This window comes from Salminus brasiliensis, chromosome 22 (assembly GCF_030463535.1).
Source record: "Salminus brasiliensis chromosome 22, fSalBra1.hap2, whole genome shotgun sequence".
Lineage (NCBI taxonomy): Eukaryota > Metazoa > Chordata > Actinopteri > Characiformes > Bryconidae > Salminus > Salminus brasiliensis.
In genome coordinates, this window is record NC_132899.1 from 25,086,190 (window position 1) to 25,113,528 (window position 27,339).

Consider the following 27,339-nt stretch of genomic DNA (forward strand, 5'->3'; position numbering starts at 1 on the left):
CATATATACTGCGTCTTATATGGGTACGCTACAGACACTGCTCTCCTTTTGTATTCTGTCAACATCACGATTTTAGACATTTGTGAATCAATCCCAAAACGTCCATGTCTGAATTAAGATGCATTTAAGAATCACCCCCCCCCACACACACACACCTCTATTTAACTTACATAATGTTTATTTATTAACGCTGTACATCCCTCCTTTATTCATTCATAACAGTCTTTGATAAAAAAAAAAATCTGGGAAACGTTTTTTACTTAAAACAAGTACTTAAGCACATTAACACAGCACATAAAGAAGGTTAATCCACTGCACTTTATTTATTTCTTTATTATATTCTAGTTTTAACTGGTTCTATCAAAACTGACAAAGCGGTGTTTATTCTGTGATGGTTCTGTTAAGGCATCAAATTGTCCATGTATTTTGTATGTCTATTTAGCTCCGGAGTCCATCAGAAGACCATACAGCATTTAGTTTCATAGCATTCATAGCCCAAAACTACCGACGACTGAAAACCTTAAAAACATGGCCATTTACAAGCCTATGACTTGACCTTAGAATAAAACACCCTAATGTTCCCTTTATGGTGAGCTTACGAAGGATTGAATGTGCTCTGCCCAGGCACAGCGACAGCTCCCTAGCCAGGCGTCTAGAATAGTCATGACTTTGGTTTTAGACATGCAACAGGAACAATTTTTCTTGCCAATGTCAGTCTTACCTGAAGGCGCTGCTATCTGTGGGATTAGCTGGTTAGCTGAACTGCTCCTCTGGAATGCTGCTAAACTAGGGTCAGCTTTTGACTTAGCACTGTTACCTGCTTGCTTTCTGTGTTTTCGCTTACTTGTGCACTGCTTTTAAATGCCCATTCTCTAGCTAGTGGCATCAGGCAAAGCCGTAGTCACATGGCCAAGGTCGCATATTTTCTTGTGTTTAGAAAAAAGTCTGGCAGCCATACGCTGCTCACCAGTTTATTCATTTGTAACAAAAGCACTGTATTCTCAGGAATTGGACAAGTGCAAGATTGTTGGTGTATGTAAATTTTGGAGGCATGGATATTTATGGATCAAGACTGTTATGAAACAGTTTGGGGGGTGGGGGGTTTGGTTGTGATGGATCTGCATTTGAATGAGGGTACAACCGTGTTTGAGGTTGATGGTTTGTCAATTCTATGTACTGAAATCTCATTATTTAACCATGTCACGGTAAAGACAGTTTTCCATGCTAATGCACCTTTAATTTATTGTGTTAATGTATTATTATTGTGTTAGTAACACCAGTACAGGGCTAGTGTTTATCTCGAGTACAGTACTAATGTACAGTACTAGGGAAAACACCACAAAAACTAAACTTCTCAGCAGTAAGTGGCTTTTGCGTGTAAAAACACTCCATAACATTCAACGCCTATAAACCAAGCAACTGTAAATACTGGCCTTTCTCTGGGAGAGGTTTGAAAATGGTTAAGCTAATGGTTAACTGTCATTCTGTTGAACAAACAACACTTACTGCCCAGATAAACAGCTCCACATCTAAACTTGTAAATTGTACCAATGGCCTAATCTGTTGGCATGATACACATTTCAAAAACAATCAAGAAAAGAAGACAAAGGTAAAACACAGGACTTTCATTCCAAGCCGTTCATTTAAATGTGTACAAAACACTGCAACACAAATGATCTGACTATCAGCAGGTTTTGCCTTGTTGTTTCTATGCTGGGAGAGCCTTGAGTCAAGCCATTGTTTTCTAAAAACGCTGCTGTGCTTGGCAGGGCCCGATTTAGCATTCCTGCAGCACCTGTTTGGTTCACTCATGGTAAGAACACAGAGCAGGCCCTCGCAAGGCAAAGACTCCAGTGCAAGTCAATGCAAAGAGCCAATGTCAATCTGATCCAGTCACACAGGCTGCGGCTCTCGCACGCCCTCTCACATGCCTGGACTTGTACAAAAACACTGTCAGCCCAGATAGCTCATCAACAAGTATGTGCGGCAGTACCCCTTCTTACATAAACACTCGCGCAAGCCCACGTTCCATTCAGAATGCAGGGCTGGAGGGATGAGTGAGTGAACTCACGGGGTCTTTTACTTACATATTCTTTGACGTTTTTAGTTTTCACTGCTTTGTAGGAATAGTACGCTGGGTAGAGGGTTCCAAAGACCAGCCTGTGATGAAAAAAAAAAAATAGAGATAGAGAGAGAAAGAAGAGAAACATCTATTAGTTTCTTCAAATTATTAACTGTTTGACAGGAATACGAGTATTGCTTGCGGTTACAAAGAATGATTCTTCCAGCCTGTCTTTCTGTGTGTCCTGAGCTGTTGAGAGCCACCCATTGAATTTCCTCCCACTGATTGCACTCAAGATAAACAACGATTTCCTTTTCCTTTGCTCCTCTGCCGAAAGCAAGCCATTAGGACCCCCCATATGTATGTGTGTATTGTTAAGTACCTGGCAATACAATATGCATCATGATTCAGGGGTTACAATTCAATATACTACAATGTATTGCAATGCTAAGTAAGGCAAGAAGCATGAAAAAAAAGTAAAAAGGTAAAATAAAACATATAAAATCTACATTTTATGGAATCTGAACAGTGGGAGTGCCACACTGCTATCTAGCGGTCTGGGTTTAAAGACCGCACAGAACGAGCCACTGTCTGCCACCATTAAAACTCATTGCTGTGTTTTTTTAAAACTGATAGTATTGCAAACCATATTTGTCCAAATATTTGTGGACACCCATTTACTGAAAGCATTCAGCTACTTTAAGTTGCACCAATTGTTGATACGGAGGTTGTCTAGTCCCTGTAGAGAAGTACTACCAACAGAACAGCTCTGAAGCAGATAAACATGAACCTATTGGCACCATGCCCAACACCAGACGTGGGCTAGAGGGGTATAATACCCCCTCAGCATTGAGCTGTGGAGCAGTGGAACTGTGTTCTCTGGAATGAAGGCGCTTCATCCAACACTTTTGCGATGGGTCAGGGATGAATTGGGGTGGTGAGCAGGCGTCCCTATAATTTTGTCCATATATGTTTATTGCTGTCACGCTTTATCTTATCTCCAAAATGTTATGTTTGCAGAAGGTAAATCCATTCCTAACTTTCAAACGGAAGTCTGTGCAAAAAGGAAGTCAATTTTAGAGCATTTCAATTGGTCCACACATCACATACGGAGACAATGTGACGAACAACTGCCAGATTCACATGTCAAAAAGTGAAAAATGGAGGTACAAGGCTTTCTGCATTACAACGAAGATAAATACACGGACAAAGAAAGACTGAACATAAGCTCCTATCTAAGACAAAAGGTCTCACATGCAGCATATCGCACATAGGGTACATAACGTCCAGCTAATGCAGTCCAGGCCATGTGTTTCTGGCAGGGTGGAACAGGGAGGGGAAGGCCGGGTGCAGCTGACCTGAGATCAGCCCGGCTGCCGGCAGATGGGCCCGGTGCCAGGCTTTCATCTGGAGGCAGCAGCTCTCAGCTGAGTCTCATTTATTATGTTCCACTCGGCTAAATTTGCGGGTGAGCCTGCGGAACAATGCACAGTGAAACCCGCCAGTGAAAGCAGCCTCCCTTGCTCCACCCTCCCCCTTTAAGCTTCCCAGCAGCATTTAGCAATTAGTGCGCAGTGTGCAGTTACTCCTCTGCACTCAAAGGGTGCCAAGCATGGAGGGAGCACAGCTGTGTTAGAACGACCCCCTTTTATACTTCAGGGCAGGCATAAATATTGGAGTTAAATGGGACGAGGGGCGTAAACACGGGGGCGAATGCTTGAAACAATGCCTCGGACCAAGGTGGAGCTAAATTACGGATCACGATGAAAGAGAAAAGGCGGCTTTTGCTCAGTGTGCTCGTGTTCTGCAATGGGAGCGCTAATCAATGCAGCGCTGACAGATGAAGAAAGCCTCGAACACAAGGGAAAGTCATGGCTTGTGTTCGCTTCGAGCCTGCTGGGGGAAGACTTCAGAAACATCACAGGCAAGGGATCAAGCCTAGACATTTCCAGACTAATGACGCTGCCCTCCGAAACTTCGGCAGTGCCCTAAGTGCAACACAGCTAAAACAGATTTAGAGGACTCTCACAGAGTTGGACTTTCAAAACAGGAGTCTGGCTACTCGCAGGGGTTGTCTTCGTTTGAATTTTTTGGCCAGCCAGGGTAGGACTGCTCGGATGTGGCAGCCTAATGCGTCGTACTGCTAAACTCTGCAGTCAGAGACAGTGTGCTTGACTCAGCACAGCTAAACAGAGAGACCATTTGTGCCATGGTTCCAGATATAGGCCCAGGCTGTCTGACCTAGTAACTCAGCATGGTCTAAAAACAGTGACCTGGAGCCATAGAAAACCAAGACTGTGTTTATTTGATACAGGCATTTTTAATGACCCGGATTTTGTCATGTCAGCCATGTCAGATCTTTAGTTTTTAATGTTGCGTCAATATTCATTACTGGTATCAATAATGTCATGTGAACATCAGCCTAACAGCTTATTAATGTCCTTTATAAGCCACTGGTTTAAAGCTCCTGTCTACCTGTTTGAAATAGCCAAAACAATGTCTATACTAATGATATGCTGCAGAATAAGCAACGTGCCCAACCCCCACAGTCAGTAGTGCTGCAGACTTTGCTACAGACAAAAAAAAAGTATATCTAAAATATTTGCCAACTGCGCAGATAAGATCAGATCATGAAGCCGGTGATATATTTTTTTATTTAAATTATTCCAGTCGTTTTTTGCATGTTTAATAAACTGCTGACACCTAGTGACTGCCAATTTGTGTATTCAAAACAATTCGAAACAAAACAAAGAAATTGCTGTGCGCTTTTCTTGCAGCATGAAGGTGAAATTTCACCCTAAAACAGTGCCGCAGTTACATTCTTGTCCCCATCTCATTGAGCTTACTGCGCAGAAGCAGAGTGGCTTTCCCCCTGGATACCCAGTTTGTCCAGTAAGTGGAATGCTCCAACATGTGAGTTCGACTACAACTTAGCTACTCCATGTAATGAACAGAAATGGCGTGATGCAGCCAAGGTTGTCCATCACTTCACCCCACCTCCTTACACTTTCTGGGGGAAATTAAAACATGCCAGTATTAGCACAGGGCAAACTAACTGCTGGAATTAGACACTGGAGTTGGAAAGATAATTTAGAGGTGACATAAGATGGAAATGGGCTGTTTTGTCAGTGATACCAACAGCATACAGTGTGTTCATTAAATAAGACCAATTACAAGCAAAAACAGGCAGATAATCAGTGCTCTTTAATCAATGACAATATCCACGATACACTCATACTGCATACTGTATACCACAATAACAGAATTCACCATGATGCAATAAAATTCTCATATTGGCCAGCTCTACAGTCATTTTGGGGAACCAAAAATCAAGATCAGGACGTCTCGTTTCTGTACATTTCCACGTTTATAGCTGAACATGCTGCTTTTATGTTTCCACTCTGTGGAAATCAAAAGTTATTGATTTATAACAAGAGCAACAATTGTGTCTCTCTGTCATTTTCATTTCGAGTCATATATGGTTTGTTTCTCTCTGTTGAAGGCAAAGACTCAAAAGCTCAAGAAGAAATAACAAGAAAGGGCTGGGGGAGCCATGAGAACACAGATTTCTTCCCAAAACCATTACGAAATGCAGATTTTTTCCAAACTGCTCGTAACCTCGCTTGGAAAGCATTTCACCAAATGTGTCGAGTGCATGCTTATATAAGAGGAAACTTTCTCCCAGTCTTCTGCTTTGTGGCCCACATCCAGGGATCCACCTTGGCAGCAGTTTATTTTGCTGTTGCCATAGAAACAACAGAGCTGCAGGGCTCTAACAATAGTCTTCGGTTCCAGCCTTTTCACAATACCAGCCCCCGCCCCCCCTCAACAAACCTGCAACGCTATAATTTCAAGGTCCATGTAACTGCTACTTCCTTTAATGGGGGTCTGTGTGGTTAATAACTGGTATTTTTCATTCATTTGGCCATCGTCTTAATCAGCGCTGAATGAGAAAATTTACTCCACCCACATGCATGGCACTAGAACAAAGGGAGATCCTAACAAGCTCTTATGCGGTTCATCAGCTACACGTGGCCAGTGCTATCCTGCCATTTAATAAGAACTGCACCACGAGATAAAGAAGAGTGCATGGGGGAGCCCAATCTGTCATTTACAGAGGTTCACACTCAATTTCATTCTATCCTAAAACTTTGAATTATGTAGAGTCGTATGTTCTGAGAGAGATGTCTGTTAGAATAACGTAGTTGGGTAACAGCTGTCTGCACCCACAGACTAGGGTTTGTTTTTCCATATAGACAATAACAGCATACTACACTAATACCACCACTTTTTTTGCACAGCAAAGCATGGTACTGCTGCCAATCCATGAGCCCTAATTTTGATGTGACTTCCAGTGCTAAGCACCCATACCCCGTACCCAATGCCCATTAGACTTGAGTAAACTGGTGATAATATTGCCAATCACCAACAGTTTGTATCTACTGCAACTGCCAATTGAGTTATTAACATTAAAGCAGCCTTATGAAGGAACTGGTATTTTTGCTACTGGGCGCCCCTCTACAGTTGGGAAGTGTACACCACCGCCGTAAATGCAAAAATCACGCTCTGACCACACACCGCAGCCACGGATATATAATAACTTACATAATATTGCCAAGCCCCAAAGTCTGCCTGCATAGGGTGAGCTGGAGCTTTTTATCTTTTAACAAACACAGGATGCATTAAACCTAAAGACAGTTTTCTGAAATAGCAATGTGTATTTTTTGGGATGATAAGCAGGGTTCCATGAGACTCTACCGTATGACCTGTTGTGCTGAAAAAACAGGGTATTAGAACAAAGATTTTTAGCCTACAAGCGCAGCCTTTCCATAATCCCGGCTCTTCCATTTCTGAAATAACAACAGGCTCAGGTTAAAGCACATCCTCTATGTGCTCTCTATGCTACAGCATCTGGCTGCTATAGTATTCCAGGTGGTTGCTATGGAGTGTTTAATGATTGCTATAGTATCCCAAGTGGTTGTTATGGCGTTGCCAAGTGGTTCCTATGGTGTCCCAGATAGTTGCTAGACGGGTGTTACAGTGTTGTCAGGTGGTTGCTATGATATCTCAAGGAGTAATTCCTGTGGCTGGTATGAATACTTGAGTGTTTACTAGTTTGCTACTATTTCTATCATTACGACGTAATAAGGGCAGACAAACGTTTGCACCATATTCATTCCAATGGAAAAAGAAATCTATACAGAAGCCATACGTGTGATTAAAGCAGGTAAATAAAAAAATATATATATATAAAACAGATGTAGTGTGAAACAGCACACACTATGAACTGTGATGTAAGCTTCAAATGATACACTCAATACATTAATTGTAACAGTAGTTACAAAAGCAGAGCAGAAAACAACAGGTGACCCCCCACCATGCCCTCTAAACACCACAGAGAACAGAAATTCCAACCTAAGCACTGATGCCATCACATCTGTTCCCATTATTACTCTCCGCAGCATTTTTGCCGACTCATTCCCAGCTTTTGCATGGAAAACGCTGCCTGGTGATGAGAAGGCAATAGGAACAAATGTGTCTTCTCAAATGATGACCCATCCTGAAATGATTTTCGCTAAAAGCCCCTCTTTCCTTAAATGGAAAAGGTGATCGGAGTAGATGTACCGTGCCAAAAAGACTTTTCCTGCATGGGCATTCACACGAGAGAGCTGCAAATGAGCCACAGATCAGTCACTCCCTACCAAAGTCCCTGACTCAAAGCAAGATTTCCGACAAAGACATAGTTTTCACATGATGTGAAGAGAAAAACACTTAATTCTGACACATTAAAGTATGACTGTGCGGCGTAGTTCCAGAATTTCTGTGTCCAGGTGAAACTCTTGTGAAATTTTGCTCAACATCACATTCATTCATTTTCTCACACACACACACACACACACACACACACGCTAATGCATCTTTTCCATACAACTAATTTGCACATATCCATACCGTGCTAATTCTCTGAAGTCTCAATCAAGCTGAAACTAACAGCCCGATCACATGTGTACAGCTCTAAGTGTAAAATTCCTCTAGGACTCGGTTCAGATGTGTGATCATGAATCCCTAGAAACATGCAAGACTGGCCTACAAGTTACAAAAGCTATTCCAACCAGGGGAATGTCAAATTTCCTTACTAATGAGCAGATTAATATTTTATTTAAAAAGCATTAAAGCATTTTAGCTGCCTTTCTTAAGGTATTAAATAATACATGTAAAAGTTATTAACTGTGTGTTTTGCACTGCTGACAGCTGGAGTTTGGTGGTGTTCAAGTCAATAAGACACTTGAGGATAAATATGGGGATACAACAGTGACACGTCACCTCCCAATGTTTATATGGGGTGGGGCAATTATACACTTAGGGGCTCTAAATGGACTCCTCTCCCATGATAGCAGTACAGTTACCACCATCCTAGTCACACAGAGGTGTTATTACCCTATAAAGGACAGCCGTGCACACACCGGTGCATTGGGCTGATTGCACATCAGCCTACCATCTGGACTTGGGAGTATAAGCAGTACAATGAGTTAGTTACTGAATGACATTAGTACCCAGGCAACTGCTGCTTATATAAACAGCAGTTCCCTTCCACAATCCAAAGTCAAAAGTAGATCAGATGAAAAACGAGAAGGGAAAAGAAAGAAAAAAAAGCCCAAGCACACAACGATCCGTGCTCTTGGTGTCACTATTAACTTGGCTGGTGAGATAAAATGTTGGAGTGTTTTCACTGTTTAAATTAAGACCCAGGCCAACCCATAGTCGTGGATGTGGAAACCTTGTTGAAATGCCTGCCTGTGTCCTGTCGGTCCCACAACAACAGAACTCACATGGCCGCTGCGCAGTTTAAATAAATGTGCTGCACATCATCGTCTCGACATTTCCACAGAGAAAAGCCCTCCTTCCTAGAGCTGAAGCCCTGGAGGATATGGATCCTGCCGAGAGAGTTCTTGAAGCAATTTCAGCAAAACAGGGCCTCGATCTCACAGCGAGCAGCTGAAAAAATAAAACCTTCAGACAGGCCTTGACATTCTGTTTTAGGTCAACTTTGAGTTTCCTGCAAAGAAACACTGACACGGTACACCCACTCGGCCGATGGCGTGGCCAGGCCACCACTCCGAGCCAGATGCTGGAGGCTCATAATGAAGCAAAGCTAGAGATCCAAAGGGCCTCCATTTCAACATCTGGTTCAGCTCACAAAGCGGGTCCCACTTTTTCCCTAAAAAGGCACACGAGTAACAAAGAGCGCTCAGCATTATCGGTCTAACATATTCCTTGAACATAAAACAGAAAAGCCTAGTTGACATCTAAACTATGCTTTTTTTGCCAGGACATCAAGAACATTTCAAGAACCTCACGTGAACATTATTCTATCCAAGGTTGAAAATATACTCCTGTTCTAAATATAGTGAGTATCCAGAGAAACACAGACCACAGCGAACATCGCAACACAAACTCTGTTCTCTTGTGTTTGACATATTTGCATCTCTAATTTCACTCATGCTGTAAATTCTGTACGGACAGCTTTCCTGCCGTTCCCATAATCCACCGATAGGCATGTCGTTCATTTAGAAAGACTGCCTATTTAGAAAGACTGTCCCACTAGACATTTACAGTCCGTACTGCCTAACAAAACTGGAGTAACTGGGGCTGGACCGGAAACCTGGGTCGTGACCGGAAATGATCCCTACTTCCTCATTAGTGTTGCGCTATATAGGGAGAGACTATTTAGTTAACTAAGTAGTGGTAGAAACACAAGAAATCAGACACTTCCTCCTCGTCATCATATGTCAGCACCTGAGTGACTGAGCCGTGATTAAAGCTCTGTACGCACACCTGAACTGAGTTCTGAATCAGTAAAAGCACTGTGCTGTACTTTGAATAATCTTTGACCGTTATGTTGCTTAGAAACAAAATCCTCTTATTAACAAACCACATGGGAAAATATGAAATTCATGGTGTGCAGTTGCCTGGAACTATCACTTGCTTAGCTACATGAGCAAACCCCATTGGCTCCAGTTCTTTCTGCTACCTGTTGCTTAGTAGCAAGACACTCGCAGTACACTTTGATATATATTTAGCTAATGTAGTGAAATACTATGTTTACTACAAATTGAGAGTGCACTATGGGATATTATAATGCCCTTAAAATAGGGCTGCACCATATTGGGGAAAACTCCCACTGCAATACATATTGTTTCTTCAATATATTTTGCAATATGAAAAAAATAAATATAGGAATTTTCACCAGAATTGAGTGATATAACATGTCATCAATACTGCCCGCTGTGTATCCAAGATCGGAGTAAAATACATGATATTGGGCAAATAGAATCTGCCTCTGGTATGTGCACATTCCCATAATGACACCGACACAATAAACTGTGCAGCCCTACCTCAAAACCCTGTTCGAATTCCACTTTACCGTTCAGACGCTCAGAGAAAAGTCAATAGTGCCCTAAAACTTTAACTGGAAGCTATTTCAGCCACAGCCTTGGCGACCACAAAACGTTCCTACATTCTGGCACTGTTAGCACAGTAACGTTAGCCAACTTGCCAACCATAATTACCTGCGTTTTTACTATTCCAAGTATGTCTGATAACAGTACGGGCAAGGGCACAGAGCTTTAACAGCACTACGCACAATACGATTTAGCATAATCTATGTATAACAGTCAGCTTTGGGGCAGTGGTTTGATTTAGGCTTTAGCATGCCAGGTACATCTGTACGTACTGTACAGTACCCCCCCCCCCCCATTTTAGTATAAATTTGTACATATAACTGCTGTGGTTAGGAAAGGGGGGTGGTGTGTGTCAGCTTCTCTCAGCTTAAGAGCTAACTATGTTATTAACATGCTCCTACACAATAGTCGCCTACAATAAATAGTAAAATCACAGAAATTTGATAATACAGTCTCCTGCAGTCGCTTCCTTTTATTAGTTTACTTAACAAAAGAGTCAGTGAGGGGGGGGGGACTGGTGTGCTTAGGCATGGCTAACATGAGCAATTCAGCAGGCGTTGTACTGTTTGTGGACGCGAAAGTGTAGTTCATCAAAGTCTAAATGGATGCAGAGTTTAGCACAAAGAACGCATTTCCTCAGGACGCTGATGATGCAAAATAGCTCACTGAATCCCACTGAAATCAACAAATCCAATGAACTAAATTGCTAAATATGTAGCAGCACTCCTTTTGATAACACTCATCTCTAACTCTCTGCTGTGCTGAGTGTGTTTGTTTTACTGCGTCCCAATCCGCACACTCCAGTAATATATGTACACCACTATCAAATGCACTTATATTTAGTGCACACAGTATCTGTATCTGTAATAGAGAGCACTAATACCATGAAGCTCACCGATGCCCCACTATTTATTTTTTTTACATAGAACATTTTTGTTAGCATACTTTATGAAACCTAACGTTTAATAAACTAGTAGAAGCCAGTCATAAATAGTTAAAGCATTAAGAAAATTAAATGGAACTATTACATTATAAGTAGAACCTATAAAAAGTGGAACACTATAAACATTAGGATTTATAGCATCAATCGAGTATTTAAGTTAAAGTTGGTATTGGTACTCGGTATCGGCAGATACTTGAAAATCTGGTATTGGTAAATCCCTGCTTCTAATGGTGATCAACTCCTTTGTATACACCATTTGGGACGCAGCCTTTTTGTTATTCATAAGAGGCACATCAGCAAAACCGTCACAACACTAATAAGGTGTGTAAATGTGATAAGCCCACATCCATTTTTTTGTTCCAATGCAGACTTTCATAACATGCCGTTTGTCTACTACAGCTGAACGAGAAACAAAGTATAGTTATAGTTATATACAGATACTCATGTAGAGTTTAACATGGGGTGGCACAACCATAGTTTTTAAATTTATTTTTAAGCTGAACTGAGAATAAAAAAGCTGAATGAAACTAAATAATTCACAAATTTAGGACCCATTTTATCTTTTAACAATATTATTTAACAATAGTCTCTGTAGTACTCTGAAATAAAAAGCCTCAAGGACACAGAGAAACTCACAGATTAAAATAATAATTGCATGAAACAAGTTGGTCTAAACATTAGACGTGTGGGAAGCTTGAAAAAGAGGGCGGTGGGGGTGGGGGACACACAGAAACCGTGTCTTATGTAACGCAAATGAGAGCCCCTAGCAGTGCTGTCAGATTTAGGAAGTCGAAGGAAGTGCGTTTCAGGACATCTTAAGGCAACTCCTGAGAGGGTGGACCACAGTGATTCAATTCTGAAACAATGCAGCCAGGTTCGTTCCTTCTTGTAATGCAGTTTGGCTTGAACGGCACACGCCTAGAACAAGACTAGCCTACTTTGTGTTCATCACATCAATAAGAACGGGTCATTCATATTGATCTGATGTAAACAGATCATGGAGCACAGCAAAGTATATGTTAATAATATATTGTTTTTAAATGTGTGAAAAAAACAACAACAAAATGTGCTCTGTAAAAGTCAGACAACCATAAATGAAATATTTGATAATGCTCGTTTTCGATTTGTTTGCTGTAGATTGCTTTACTATAATAGCAAGGCCTGTGCAGTCAGCTCTCAGCATAGTTTGGTGGGTTACCTGCTGAAACACACTCTTTAAATCTGGTAATTCACTAATGGGTTGAACCAGGTACTTAGTAAACCGTAGGGGACATTGTTAATAACTCAGAAGCAGAATGGTATATCCCAGGACTATGATATGCAGTCATTATTACTTTACGTGATCCAACTAAAGCCTACAACTGTTCTGCAGCATTTCACAGAGCGTAAACACAGCCCAGGAGCCTTCTTGGTCATTTCTTAAAAGAAAAAAAAAACTCAAATGATGGGAAGTTATACTTAAAATATTGCAAATCATGCCTTGTCAGGTTTTAAATAACAAAGACTGGAACATAAATGACCAACTCTGTCCGCTTTTGATCCATATACTTTCAGAAATTTGAAAATAGTGGACACCAAAAGGCACCCCCCCCCCCTCTCCATCTTTCCTCCTCCTCACCTGCCTGGGGGTGTGTTGGTAGTGGAAACAGGTAAAATACTATACAAGAAAGGAGGTAGTTTAAAGGTGGGGGTATAACAACACACCCTGTTCAGACACTCGCGCTACTTAAGAAATCTAATTCTTGAAGTAAAAGATGGGACGCAGTTTTTGAGAAAGGACAGTCAGGATAAGTAACGTGTATGTTAAAACCTGAGTGTCCGTAACAGACAGGGGGAATCACTCATTTTGACTCATTCTCGCCTCCAAATCATGCATCGGTTGTCCAGAACCGCTTAGCTTAGCTTTGTTTTCTACGTGACTGAGCACAAACGACAAAGCACACCATTAACAAAGGAGCTTCAGTGGCAGTGCAGGTCGCTCAGGGTTAAGATCAAAAACCTTACAGCTATTTAATTCAGTTACAGACACTGAATCCACACAGTTAGGTTATCCACATTGCCCACAACAACTTAACAGGCTTATTTAGCGACAACTCGTATGACTGGAGGTCCGTTATTAGGCAGGAGGTACGGGCGGTGTACAGCGAAGCCAACAAGCTAGCGAGCGACATACGCACAACGTATACAAAGACGAGCTAGCCATCTTGTCTAAAGCCGAACCAAGTGAATTTTAGATTTAGATCCGGTGGAGTTAGCTAGCTAGCACTAACACCAACAACCTTGTATATCTACTGCAGTGAACATCACCATTCCTAAAATTAGAAGTGCAAAACGAGATTACAAATAGGACACCGTGGACAACGTTATTTAACGCCAGCTAACGAGAGGCAGGTAGCACTAGCGTTACAACTAAATTAGGGACGGCATGATTAAAAAATATCCATGCACCCAAACGAATTTACACATAAAAGACTGTCGAACTTACACAACGGTCCTCGATATAATCCACGACACCATCTTCCGTCGGGTTGGCAGAGCATGAGACTAGAAGAAGGGCCCAGAGAAGTTGGAGAGGCCGAACCGGGGTAGTGTTAGCCGGCTAAGCTAACGGCTAGCTCGCTAACCCAGCACTGCTAGCTAATTGTTTAGCTACAACCTCGGCTAAAGTTCCGTCTCAAGCTCTAACGGCCTTTAATAAAGTCTAAAACAGTGTTTTAAACCGGACATGTTTAATCTAAGAGGTCTGTAACGTAAGCTAGGTATCGACAGCTTTCTGTAACTAGTTTTGTTTTGGCTCATCCAGCTCCTCCGAGCCCTCCACCTAACCGACGCTGCCTTGGGGCCGTACGGCTAGCAAGGTGCGCGCATTGACGTCAGAGATAATTTGATTTACTAGACCCGCCTTTTCTCGTTTTGTGATTGGACAATACGTTTTGTTTACATGGATAGCGAACGACGATTGGTCGAAACGCACGTCTCTCAAGCAGTGGTATTTGGGCTGGCGAACGGCGACATGGCAACGCGTTCAACAACACTGTTCAAACTGCGACTGGTCATAAAACCGAGTAGTGTGTAAACAAACGAATCGTCCAATATCTGATTTCAGACTCTTAGTCTGGGCTTTTCTAATGACTTTTATTCATATTTACTTGCAAATGGCGTTTAGCATGAACGGCAAACTTATATCTAAAAAAACTGGCCTATATTTACAATTTATCAATGCAATATAAAACGAGATTTAAATGAAACTGCTATAATATTTAAATAAACACATAATTATAAATATATATATTAAGCTCTTCGTGTGACTGTATTTTCACCTATTTTTATTTAAAAATAGATGACGTGGATAACATTGCAAACACTGCAAAAGCCTCGTCTGTGTGCAACGTCAGCATGTTTACCTCGCGAAACATGCAGTTTTTTCACATTGATTCCATGAAAGTGCTGAAAGTAATCCTTCTTTCACCCCAAGGGGGATGAGGAGAAGCTTTCTAACTGATTGAAATACATGCTTACCGGGCACACATCAAGGGCAGTAGAACACGCTTGGCAACAGATGACATCTGTGAATTGTGGCCTCTCCTGCTAATCTTGTTGTTATTCATGAGCATGTCCGCCACGGAGGGAATTTCCTCCCTTGCCTTAGCATCTCTATTCCAACGCTCCGCAGTTCAGCACTGAATATCTGCAGGCCTTCGAGCAGCACAGCCACAGACCTTTGCGAATATGCAACACTGGTCCATGTTGCAAATGACCTGTTGATGCTAGTGTCATCAACGCTCTGATGATCTTTTAATGTGTTAATTACACAGAGTGAGAATTTCAGTATTGCTCTTGGTAAAGTGATAATTACAACTTCACGTATGGAAGTACGAAGGTCTCTAATTAAACTAAGGTGTTACTGAGACTGTACTGCGTTACAACAAACATGCCTCCATTAACCATTTCAGTTTGAGATCAACGTTGCGTATCAGTCGTTTAGGTTTTCTCTCTGCTGGATGGATATATATATATATATATATATATATATATATATATATATATATATATATATATATATATATACTCTTCGCCGAGGACTGCTGCTTTTCTATTCTGCTCACACGAGAGTTTCTTCATGACCAGACAGGCAGGGCTTAACAACCGTCTCAGGAGCTATGATTTGTGATTCTATCAGCAGCAAGCTATCTTTCTCCATCTACTCCTCTGACCTGAAGGTGACACAAGGCTGATTGCTTCCAGTGGACATGCTTTACATACAACAGCACCCCCTCTTCGTTCTCATCGCCGCACGGCCCTTGAGTGCAGCCTGAGGGGCAGCAATAAACCTGCAAACGAGACGAAATGCAAGCGCACACGAAAAGCAATCAGTCTTCAAATTCTTGCTCTGTGCCATGTAGCTCAAACTGTATGGAGAAATAGAAATAAACTGCATGCATGCACTACAGATCGGAACAAAGTGGCATTCTTTCAGTGCATTTCAATGCCTGTGATATTGATGCCTTACACGGCTTGCTGCTGCAATGTACTGGGTGAAAACCTTCACATAGGCAGATTATATTTTATTGACAATTCTTTGGAAATAGTCTACTTATTTTAAACGAGATGTGTATGATAAATGTCTATGACAAAAATGATTGATATTTTACCCGGTGGTCAAAATACAACATGTAAGCACTACTTTTTCACGGCTAGGTAGGCTCTCCGGCTCTCATTGAGAATGAATGCGTCTGGCGGAAGAGGACGCGTGAGGAGTCCTCACTGTGGCTTTTCCACACGGAGGTAGGCGGAGGGATACCGCGCGTTCCCGTGGCAGTGATGCGTCCCAGTATTCAGTTTCATAGAGCGAAAAGAGCGAGTGTGTGCGGGTGGAGGCTGAAACACATTTAAATCCCTCCCCGGGTTGCGGTCGATACGGCGAAAAAAAAAAAAAAAAGAAAAAAAGGCAAAATATCCTCTGTTTTTTTTTCTTTTTCTCTTTCTTTCCTTTTGTTCCATCCACCGTTTTCATGCCCGAACGGTAGGGCATCGACGTTGAAGTTTTCCGAGGGGTTTTTCACTCTCCCGTGAAAGGCCATGGCGGGGGAAGCGCGGCCGGAGCTGGTGGGGAAGCGGTTCCTGTGCGTGAGCGGCGAGGAGCCGCTGGAGCTCGGCGACATCGGGCACTGGGCTTGGAGAGCCGGGGTAATCCGCGCAGTCAGCCACCGAGACAACGGCAACCCGGAGCTGACGGTAAGAAACCAGTGTAAACGGCGTGAGCTCTTAACGTGACACCTCGACATATATTTAGTGTGTTTTTTTTTGTGCGTGTTTTAATCGTCGAAAGCAGAGTAACGTTAACGTTAGCTCGCCTGGAGACACGAGCGGGGCTTACAAGCTGTTGTCACTACAGGCAACGGCTAGCGAGCTAACTGGAGAGAGAGAGAGAGAGAGAGAGAGAGAGAGTTCTCGCTGTGGCTACTATTTATTCTTCTTTCAGTGGAAACTGCTTGCTGGTTCTGTCAACATTTGAACACAACACGGTTATTTCTCGACAAAACGTTGAAGGTGAGCGTTTGGTCAGCTCTGGTCTGAGGGGAACAGTACAGAGCCATGTTGCTGGTCAGTCCGGGTCTGCTCTCTCACTGGAGGCGCCTGCATTTGTTTCCAGCGCTCCGTAGGCTGCGTTAGCTGCGTTAGCTGGCGGTTATTTTCTGCTAGCTCCACCGTTTCTCCAGGATTTCAGCAGTGCACGAAATGTGTTTACAATTTGCAGCTTTGTAAACAGACTGCCAAAATACCCCTTTTTTTTGTTGGCTGTGGAATTTGGACAGACCTGCACTGTTTCTCATCACGAGTAAAGGCAGTCTCCTCTCACGCCTCTGCACGACTTGTTTATTGGGATTTTTCAAATCTGAGCACGTTTTTGTGCAAAGACGGATTTGCTCCTCTCTAGGCTGTGACTCGTTTGCCACCCGTTTCAGTCAACATGGCAGTTCTAATTTTAGGTCTGTGGTTAATCTTAAAACTAGCTTTCCTAAAGCTGAAATGCCTTTGTAGTGGAGGTGTCTTGTTTTCCAGATGTAGAAGTGTAGAAGAAGGGTGCCAGCTTTTGTTCTCCTCATTATTTTTTTCCTCCCCTTCCTGTCTCCTCTAGAAAGCGGTGGCACGTCTCACAACCCTTATTTCAGAATTTGGGGGTGCCTAAAATATCAGTCTGGCCGACTGCCAATCAGGGATCATCAAAAATCAATCTATATCTGAAATCTACCGTCACTGATTGCGGAGAAGACATGTCTGTGAGAATGAAGAGAGAGGGATATTCTTGACCTTTCCGATTTGTTCACAGATACAGTAGAAATGCAGGCAGGCAGACAGACAGACAGACAGACAGACAGACAGGCAGGAAAGTGCCACCTTGCAAAGTGACAGAAGCCGGAGCTGAATGGAGCGGCTCGGGCCATTGTGCTCATACAGTCGGTGTGATGTGTACAGTACGGCGCTGGTTTGTTTTCAGGGATGTAGCCTGAGGTCACCAACTGCATTAGTGCTAATCAGCACAAACTGGTCAGGGGCCGAATTTTCCACAGTGAATGGTCGACCTGTTGAAGCTGAACGCTGGCTTTCTCGGCTCAGAATTGAACCGGTAGCCCTGCTTACACAGGGGCTCATCGGGAAAATCAAATCATATCAATTTTAGTACACAGTTGTGCACTAAAAAAGTGTTGCTGAACAGAATTGCTTGCATGGATCGCTGTGATGCGTTTTGCTGGCTGAACGTAAGAGATGCGTAATACTAAATGCTTATTGCTAGCAGCCTCATAACAGCGTAAAATTAGCTGCAATTCTTCAGGCACTCATGGAAAATAATGCCTGTGTGGACCTAGCATGTGCTTGATGTTTCATTGTCTTGCATCTGTTCAGTGACGCCCACTGAAACGTCTGCACATGCGATGGCACTGCAGGTATCTTGCAGCGGCAAGATCCTTTATGCCATTTCAAACCGTAGCATTAAAAGCTTTGCCCTAATGCCTCTGCTCTAAAACCTACAGAAATACTGCTCTTTGGGACAGGCCTTGGTTTTTAGAGGCAGCAACTGGCTGTTAAGTGCTGGAAGTGGGCATGTGATTTGTGGCTTAGGAAAACAGCCTGTAACATGAGACCATGGTGGTCATTCCTAGCCCTCCCCCCACTGCACCACAACATAAAGACTGCTATGTTCAGAGACCCCTCCAACAACCTCCCCCCTTCTTTTTTTTTTTTTGTTGAATAAGAGCTGTTCATTCTCGTAGTGTACACAATCTATTCCTTTGATGGCGAGCTTCGATTTTTGCTATCTTTGCGCTCGGAGGCTCGTGAGTGGAGCTCTTTGTTTGATTCTCCTGTAAATATACTGATCTCTTAAAACCAGACTTTAGCACATTTCCTATCTTCATTAGGTCTGAGTTACATCATGCCGATTTGACCTCACGTAATTCTTGGCTGTCATAAAAGAGAGAAGACGAGATATGGGAGTTATCAGCGTGAGAGATTTACTGTTGACATGCCTGAATGGACAAACGTTAAGCGGCGCACAAAAGCCTTGACCTACATGCAAATTGAATTAAAGTGTTTCCTTGCAGGAGTGGATTGGCACTATACCGGCTGGGAGAGTGGAACAGTGAACATAGATTTTAAGGATGTGAGAATTGTGGTCCGATGCCAAAGTCTTTTTTTTTTTCCCCTTCCTTTCTTCTATATTCATATCTACAGTTCTGATACTAAAACATCTATAAAATGTGGAGACTATAAGTCTACTCGGATCAGTATTAAGAGGATGGCATTCGTCAGCTGCAACAACATTTTGCTCTTCTGATGTTTAATACGTATATCATCAAATATCAGTCAGATCTAAATATCTGTCCAATAATTATCATTTAACCCATATTATAGAAAATAATGAGCTGCAAGCTGTTTTAAAGGAATTGTGTACCGATATGAAGCCATTTCAGAATCAGTAATGCTTAGTTTTGAAATAGCTTTGTGGCTGCATGAGTGTATCATCAAAGACCATATTGTAATTTTATAGAAGAAAAAATCCAAATGCAAATGTTTATATAAGAAGATTTTATTCAACACCAATGTGGTTCATTTCTGTTAGGCCATTTGTCATGAAATGATCATACTGTAGCTAAAAAGCTGATCATTTTTATTATTATTTCTTTAAAGCAAATTATTTATACGACAGTAATGAAACATACATCCATGTGCCACTGAGAGGCAGAGGGAGAATGAAGAGTGTTCCTCTGATAAAAATTCAGTCAGAAGCTCGCGTTTCTCACGGACCAGGATATGTCTGAACCGTGTAGACAGTGAAAGGCTCGGCCTGCTTGTTGAAGCGATGCCGGTCGAGCAACATTTCTTGCAAACGAAGCCACGGTGTCTTTCACCTTTCGTTCGAGCTTCTTCCATGTGCTCGGCCCCGGTATTGACCTGTGTAATTGGCCCCTGATGAAGGTCCTGTTTTTGCAGCTCTGCTGTCAGCCCCAGGTCCCTGTCTGCTGCATGTGTCAACAGTCGGCCGCCCCTGACAGGCGCTTTTCCCAGAATGTGGCCTCGCTAACCTAGAGTGACCCGCTTCCTGCAGCCGGGCCTCTCCTGGAAACACTGCTCGTTCAGCTGGCTTTGCGCCAGGAACACAGACCTGGAGGGAGGAATACTGTAGGCAGGCCATAGAACAATAGCAAGCTGATGTTTGTTCTAGGCACATTATTATTTCCAGCTCTTCGCTGCATTGGCAGGCTGCGTTTCCAGTTGTGCTTAAGAAAATTACTGCATGACAGCCTGAAAGACACTATGCAGAGGGTATGGAGGGGACAGTTTTATGACATGCTTTGGTATAGAACCCAGTGGTGATTTTAGCATTTTGAAAATCTGATTGCGGTGTCTAGTTTTTTTTTTTTGTATTGTTTTTTGGTAATTAGGCCTGGTTTAAGTAATTCCCTGCTACTGTGGTCTTTGAAAACATAGACCAAGAGAATGCACCTTAATTGCTGCATAGTTCGGATCTAAACAATGGTAAACAATAGTAGTATTTCTTTGTATTGAATGATTTATAGTTGAGATTTTATTAATGTTGCAATTCCAGAGAATCGGTCGACATAATACGTACAGCAAATTAAGTACAACCCTGTGATGGACTGATGGCCTTGAATGGATGAATCTGACTGATAATTAAATCTTCGTTTTGCTGCTCTGTACCCTGTTTTATGTACCGTCATTGGCAGACCTGCGAATAAGAAAAACATTGGCTTAAAATTCCCACATCTGGGAAAACTGGATGTTTTTCTTTGTTGTTTTGACAGGAAAGTCTCATCCAGGTAGTTTTGAGAAAAGGCTTGTCGTCTTGATGAACAAACGCATGTTCCACCTAAACTGTTCTTTTTGCAGAAATTGGAGAGTGGCTGAGTGACAGCAGAGAGTTCGTTCAGTAGGGGCAGCTCTTTTAGCAATGGCTGGACTGCATCCCATGGCAACAGCAGCTCAGCCGTGTGAATGACAGAGCCGCCTAGTCCGACAGCCTCTCTGGCTTTAACCCTCTGAACGCCGCTACAAAGGGGCCGAGCTTGTTCTCGGCGCTGCGAGGACCATCTGGCTTGGTATTGCTTCAGCTACAGCAGCCTGCGTCTGTTACATTGGCTTAAAACGTGAAAATCCCTGATTGGATGGGGCGCTCTGCCGCTGCTTGAGGCATGGTGGGGTGGTAGTTTTCTCATGCGGAGAGTAAAGGACATGGTTTGTTGTGACGTCGCGTGGCCAGGTTGCGAGCAGGCTTGAGCCGAGGATGAAGAGTGGTCTGTTTTAACGACCAAAATAATTTCTGCCTAATGTCAGTCGTTTAGGCTTCCAGCGAGCAGCCTAATGCAAACACTCAGCTCGTAAAACATTAAAGCTTAACTGCGTTTATCAGAGCTTCACTTGTTGACCTCTCCGTGTGAACTGACACATTAATGGTGTAACTCTGAATAGCTGCGGAATGATGCAACCAGATAGCAGTAACATCTGTCACGCGTAGCAACAGAACCCACGCCGCACGTTTCCCAATCAACTTTCTGAGTGACTCGCTTTACATAGCCTCCGATTGTAGACCAAGCGGAGCGTCATGGCTATCAGCGTTTAGTGTGGCTCCCTCCCTTCTTCGGCAGCTCCTGCCAGACTAACGTTGGTTCACACAGATACTCTATCTATGGCAAAGCCTTTCCTGCGCCGCCTAAGACAGCAAACCATCAGCCATGAAACACAAACACTGTTAGTCATTCCTCTCTGGAGGTGAACTGGACATGTGAGCCAGCGCAGACCTCCAGCCCCCTATCTCTCTTTGTACTGATCCGGCTGTGCTTTTGTTCGGCGCGGCCATAAGTGAAACCAGATGGCTTTGGTTTAGACTGCACTGTATATTCGTTTTTCAGCGCATACTTTCACAAATCAAATAAATGGACTGTTACCCCGAGGGCCGCGCTCGGAACGTTTTTGGCGGCCGTTCAAAACGACTCCCGCGCTCCCAGCCCCTTATTTTCTCTCCAAGGTGGCAGTGTCGGTATTCGTCGGGCCTGCGGGAATGTGCCCTTAATTAAATGTGCTCCCAAACAAGTTCGCTCTTGTTACCTCCTCAAGGTAGCCGGGCCAAGGGCGGAGGCACGAGGATGGCTATGAGCAATACCATCTCATTTCCAGGATTAGAGCAATATCTTGGCTTCCTGTTTTAATAGCCGTGCTTGGATTGCCCAATTAGGCTGCGTGGACAGTGATGGGAAAAGGCAAACGGAGGCCTCGGTAACCTCGTCCCAGCTAGGTTTGGCGGCAGACGTGGGTGAGCCGTGTACACGTGAGCCAGAGAGCTGGGAAGAGGGAGAGAGAGAAGCACATCTGGAAAGTGAACGAGTGTGAGGGCTTGTTTTGTCTTTTTTTTTTTTTTTTTTTTTTTTTGTCATGTTGTCATGGCTCTGTGACTGTTTGGCAGGATCTGAGGAAGGCTGTTGAGCGTCTCCATTTATTTAGTTGCGCTGCGCCCGGAGCGAAGAGAGAAACGTCAGCGAGAGAGCGAGAGGCTGCGCTGTGGCAGTGCGACACACACACCTTGAAAGAGAGGCCCAATGGGAGGCATGTACACGACTGGGAGCTGAAACAGCCTTTCAGACACTGGAGCGAAGGCACACACACACAGACACACACACACACACACACACACACACACACACACACACACACACACACACACTGTTCCTTCAGCATGTAAGGCACGTGATGTGGCTGCTGCACTTTGGAGCGAGTGAAAATCTCAAGGGAAATTTGAGTGCAATTATTGCGGGCAGTGGATTGTCCAGAACAATGCGGAATTCTGGCCTATTCATCAAGCGCTGGACCTGTCACAGGGCCTCTCAGGAAGCCTTTGATGCTTGTACTGAGATTCTACTCTGTATTGTCCTGCGCAAGAGTGTTGCTAGATTGGAGGCTGTTGCACTGAATGCTCTTCTGATGGGTGAACTTTTGTTCAAACTTGTGAAAGGCACTGTCGACATGATTCAGTATAGCTGGATTTTCCCAATTATATCACAACATGAGCTGTAATTTTAAGTTATATCAAATTATTCATCGGTAAGCACCTGAACTAATGTTTAATATTTTTGGGGCCAATCCAGGCATATTTTAATGGATGGCCTATTACTTATTTTGAAGTAACGCTATATAGCAGTTAAAGTGACTCATTCAAAATCATTGTGATGCTCCACTGAGTTGGGAAAGAGAAAATAGCACCCTTATCATTGCTACTCTGGGTTAGGCACACCAGCAGCTGCATTATGTATGTGACGATGCACATGAGAACTGTGTAACCCTGCGTAACCCAAGTTATATTTGTAGCAAAATCTGGTAATATTACTTTACTGTCTGCTTCTTTCCTGTTGAGGGATGGTTCTGTATCTCTCAGCTTGTCCAGGAATGCATGTGTACAGCACATGGCTCAAAGTGAGAATCACTCTTCCCAGCTGTAGGTGGAGCCAGTTCTTGCACAAGAACTGATTAAGAATCACAGACGAGCCCAGATATTAAAACTTGTAGATGTTTGTCAGGGGGTTGTGAGGCATCAACGATCACTTGACAAGCTCTCTGGTTGCGTCTTATAGCAGTTCACACTGAAAGCAGCGATGAGTTATCGCCAAGCGAACGCTCCATTTCCAGAAAGTAATCATTTTAGTGAGTGTGTGTGAGTGTGTGTGAGTGTGTGTGAGTGTGTGTGTGTGAGTGTGTGTGAGTGTGTGTGAGTGTGTGTGAGTGTGTGTGAGTGTGTGTGAGAAGCTTTTTGTAAGTGTCCCGTCACAATTATGCAGATAGCCAGTCAAATGCTATTGACTGGTACCAATTTGAGACATGGACTCCAAGACCTCTGAAAGCGTCTTGTCAAGGTGGCCCAGATCCTCACGCGTGCCCATTTGTCCTGCTTTTAACACCTTACTTTCAAGTACTGACCGTTTACTTGCTGCCTAAAATATCCCACCCCTTGACAGAGGCCACCATAAATGAAAATAATCACTGTTTTTCACTTCACCAGTGATTGATGCTAATGTTATGGTTGATCGGTGTGGATAATTTATTGCCCAGCACTCCTCAAACAAGTGACTTTTTAGAAGAATGCAGTTTTTGGCTGTTTCTTCTTTTTTTTCTTTTTTTTCTTCAGTGACGACCCACCATTTCATCAGTTGTTAACTCTGTGAAGCACTTTCCTGCCCTGATTTGGTGCTTCTGCAAATTCAGCTTATTGGAATAGTCATCCTTCACATGACTTCACTCCTCTTTTGAAGTCGGGAGCAGTGTCTTGAGGGGTTATCTTGCCTGGGGGCGAGTGAATCTGTAACACAAGTGTCCTTCAAAATGTAGGGCAAGGTTCCTTCTCCAGTGTGAAACACTATTCTTTGTTTGGAACCTCTTGTGGTGCTGAGGACTGTTCTATGGCCTCCATTGATTGGTTCCATACAGTGGAAACTTGACCTTTAGCAGATGTTTGAGGTTCTGCCAAGGCGCAGCATGATCTGCCCACCAGACAGCTTTTTCCTTGTTATGTCGGCAGAGAGGCACATCAATCTTTAAGGAAGAAAAAAAAATATCTTAAAAACCAACGCATTGACATATTCAAATGAACCGAATGCTAGCCCTGTAGATTTGATTGGAGCGGAATTTGGAAATAGTAAGCTTTAGTTCTTGAGGTTCTCATGCTAAAATGATATTAGACTGCTCCGCTGGGTTAGCATGACAATGCGCTGCGATTTATAGCTGCAGGAAATGTGTGTGGTGGACAGGTTTCTTCATTAAACAACCTCTATCCCAACAGCTTTCCCAAGGGATATGAAAATACTTCTGGTCTCAATTTAAGAGGAATGGAAAACAAATGGACTCCAATGAATTTAAAGTGTCTTTAGCAGAAGGAACATGAGGTTAAAAATGGTTCATATACAGTAGCAGTGTTCCTCCTTACCTAGAGAATGACCTTTGCCTTTATTGTATTGGTCAGGATTTCACCTCAATAAAAACAAAGCTTTTAATTCCATAATCATGTAAATCTAATAAGAAAGCTTAGTTAATACTGTGTTAATATGGGGATAGTCCCAACAGTTTTGGGAGCAGCATGCTGGTATGGGGACTGATGCCAGCATCCAATTTTCCACCCTCCCCACTCCACCATATGTGCAATATACAGATTTCAAAGTGGAATATGGAAAATGGAATATTTTAGGTAGATGTGCTGTAGGTGGTTGGTGTTGGTAGAGAACACCACTACCCGCTAGTGAGCATGTGGGAGACTGGGGTTCGATTCCCAGTCTGGGTGACTGTTCTGCGCTACACCAATAAGAGTCCTTGGGCAAGACTTCTAACACTGCATTGGCCCACCTCTGTAATACAAGTAACCTTGTAAGTCGCTCTGGATAAGAGCGTCAGCTAAATGCCATGAATGTAAATGTAATGTAAATGTTTGTGTGAAACCCAGGAGCCTTAGACTACAGATGGAAATGTCCGCTAGCTCCTCTTCTTCTCCTCTAGATCGATTCCCCTTCGCATCCCTGGTTCATCCCAAACAAACAAAATAAAAAGCGCAGAAAGAAATGGAACACCAACTAGTTTGCATTCGCCGAGAGGACCTTGTTTGCCAAGGAGCAGCGGCTAATCAAACAGACTTGGTTATGACGTGCCATTTGCTGGCCTGGCAGCCGAGCCTGGGAGTTGCTGTGCAGGATGTTGTGAATTTTATGTGAATGGTGGTCCCTGAAGGGCAGCTAAATGGGATGGGAGCAGACGCGGCTGCCCTGCTGAGGGATTTGGGAATGAACAGTGTGCTCTGTGTTGTGTGGTGTAGTGTACCCCCACCCCCCCCGGTGCTACTTTCACCCCGGCCAGGCTGTCAGACCAGGACTTCAGTGCGTGTGCAAAAGTGTCTGAATGCATTCAGAAACCCACTGCTGGAATTTTCTTTCTGCAGGTGGTGGTTGGCAGTGGAAGTCTCTGTGTCAGGCGTGGAGGGAGAGAAAGGAATCCTGTGAAAATATGGAATGAAAAATGGGCCCCATTGTTCAGGGGCTGATGAGACACGCATTGGTGTTGCGCTCCATTGTTAGAGTTTCTCAGGCTGGACTAGCTTTCTGAGAATGGTGAACATTTAGCCTAAAGAAAGAGAGTCAAGGAGATATGAGAGAGAGATATTTGCAGTCAGACAGAAGAGAGAGTGACTTCTGGCTGCATTAAAGGGCCTGTGTGTTTCTTGTATTTCATTCTCTCCCCTGAGGCCCACTTATGATGTCTGTCATAATTCATTTTTGCATGACTGTTTTCCAGCCTCTTTTTCTCCTGAGCTGGGATTAAACTATGCAATATTTTTGGCTGATGTTAACTTTTCTTAGTCTAGGCCGAGCCTGTGCTGGTTGGCTCTAACTTGCAGGTTCTGGAGTGGACGGTTGGAGCAAAATAGAGCAGTGTATGAGAGGCAGAGACTCTCTTCACTTTTTTTTTTGACTCCTAATCGCAGTTCAGATCAGTTGGCATTAAGGATGTCCCCATCCGATCCAGGCATATTTTAATGAATTGTATATCGGCTATTTTAGGCCAGATCTAGTTCCAATCCCCACTAGGCGCCATTAATAAACATTATCCACAGCCCAGCCCTGTTTGGAGAGGTCTCAGAAAGTAACAGAACAATTTAAAGTGAAACTAGTTTACTGTGGAAGGTAAACTGTGAGCGTAACCTCTGTGCTTCTAGTGCTTTGAATGCATTTGGGCTGCATAGTTTTTGCCCATGCTGCCTAAACCATGTGGGCAAATGCACTCCCGCCATCATGACTTTACTCTGGAATTGTGTCTGGTTATGAATAAAACTATGGTGGAAACTCTGTTTTACCTGCTGTGACAGGTGTAGTCAAATTTAATTTAAACAAATAAAACACAATATTGCCTTGCTTACAGTATCACAATATATCGCAATGTATCATAACCACTGTATTATGTATTGCATCGCCAGGTTCTTGCCAATACGCAGTGCTGCACATCTTGCTGCAAATCAGCAGAGCTAAATGATCATGGAGGTCAGTGTGTATTAGACGTTATATTCCAGCCAAAGAAGTGAAAGAACCAATCGCAGCTCATAGCATGAAATGAATGAAAAAAAAACAAGCATACACATGCAGTAGCAGAGCTTGTGAATGAAGTGAGTATGGCACAAGCACAATCATACGCCTGTACCATGCACACTTTAATAACTAACATGCTCTGGTCATGTCCCTCATCCATGACCCTCACTGAAAGGAGCTTTTACCCCTTTCTTCTTCACGGTTTCTGCACAAATGGAAGTGAAGGCGGCAGCAGCAGCAACA

The 27,339-nt window shown here is 43.2% G+C and overlaps 2 protein-coding genes across 5 annotated transcripts in view; one reads left to right on the forward strand and one right to left on the reverse strand.

Annotated features, from left to right (window-relative positions):
• reep3b (receptor accessory protein 3b) overlaps window positions 1–14,309 on the reverse strand; it is a 28,676-nt gene extending 14,367 nt beyond the window's left edge. The window contains exons 1-2 of one of the 2 annotated variants that reach the window (XM_072667563.1): window positions 13,953–14,309; window positions 2,088–2,160 (exon numbers count right to left, since the gene is read on the reverse strand). In XM_072667563.1, the coding sequence (XP_072523664.1) occupies window positions 2,088–2,160; window positions 13,953–13,984 (105 nt within the window). In that variant the 5' untranslated portion in view covers window positions 13,985–14,309. The remainder of the gene's footprint in view (window positions 1–2,087; window positions 2,161–13,952) is intronic. The other variant, XM_072667564.1, reaches the window with a different exon arrangement.
• A 2,043-nt stretch (window positions 14,310–16,352) lies between these two features.
• Window positions 16,353–27,339, forward strand: part of jmjd1cb (jumonji domain containing 1Cb) — a 151,948-nt gene continuing 140,961 nt past the window's right edge. For all 3 annotated transcript variants that reach the window (XM_072667762.1, XM_072667764.1, XM_072667765.1), the window contains exon 1: window positions 16,353–16,702. In XM_072667762.1, coding sequence (XP_072523863.1) covers window positions 16,547–16,702 — 156 coding nt within the window. In that variant the 5' untranslated portion in view covers window positions 16,353–16,546. The remainder of the gene's footprint in view (window positions 16,703–27,339) is intronic.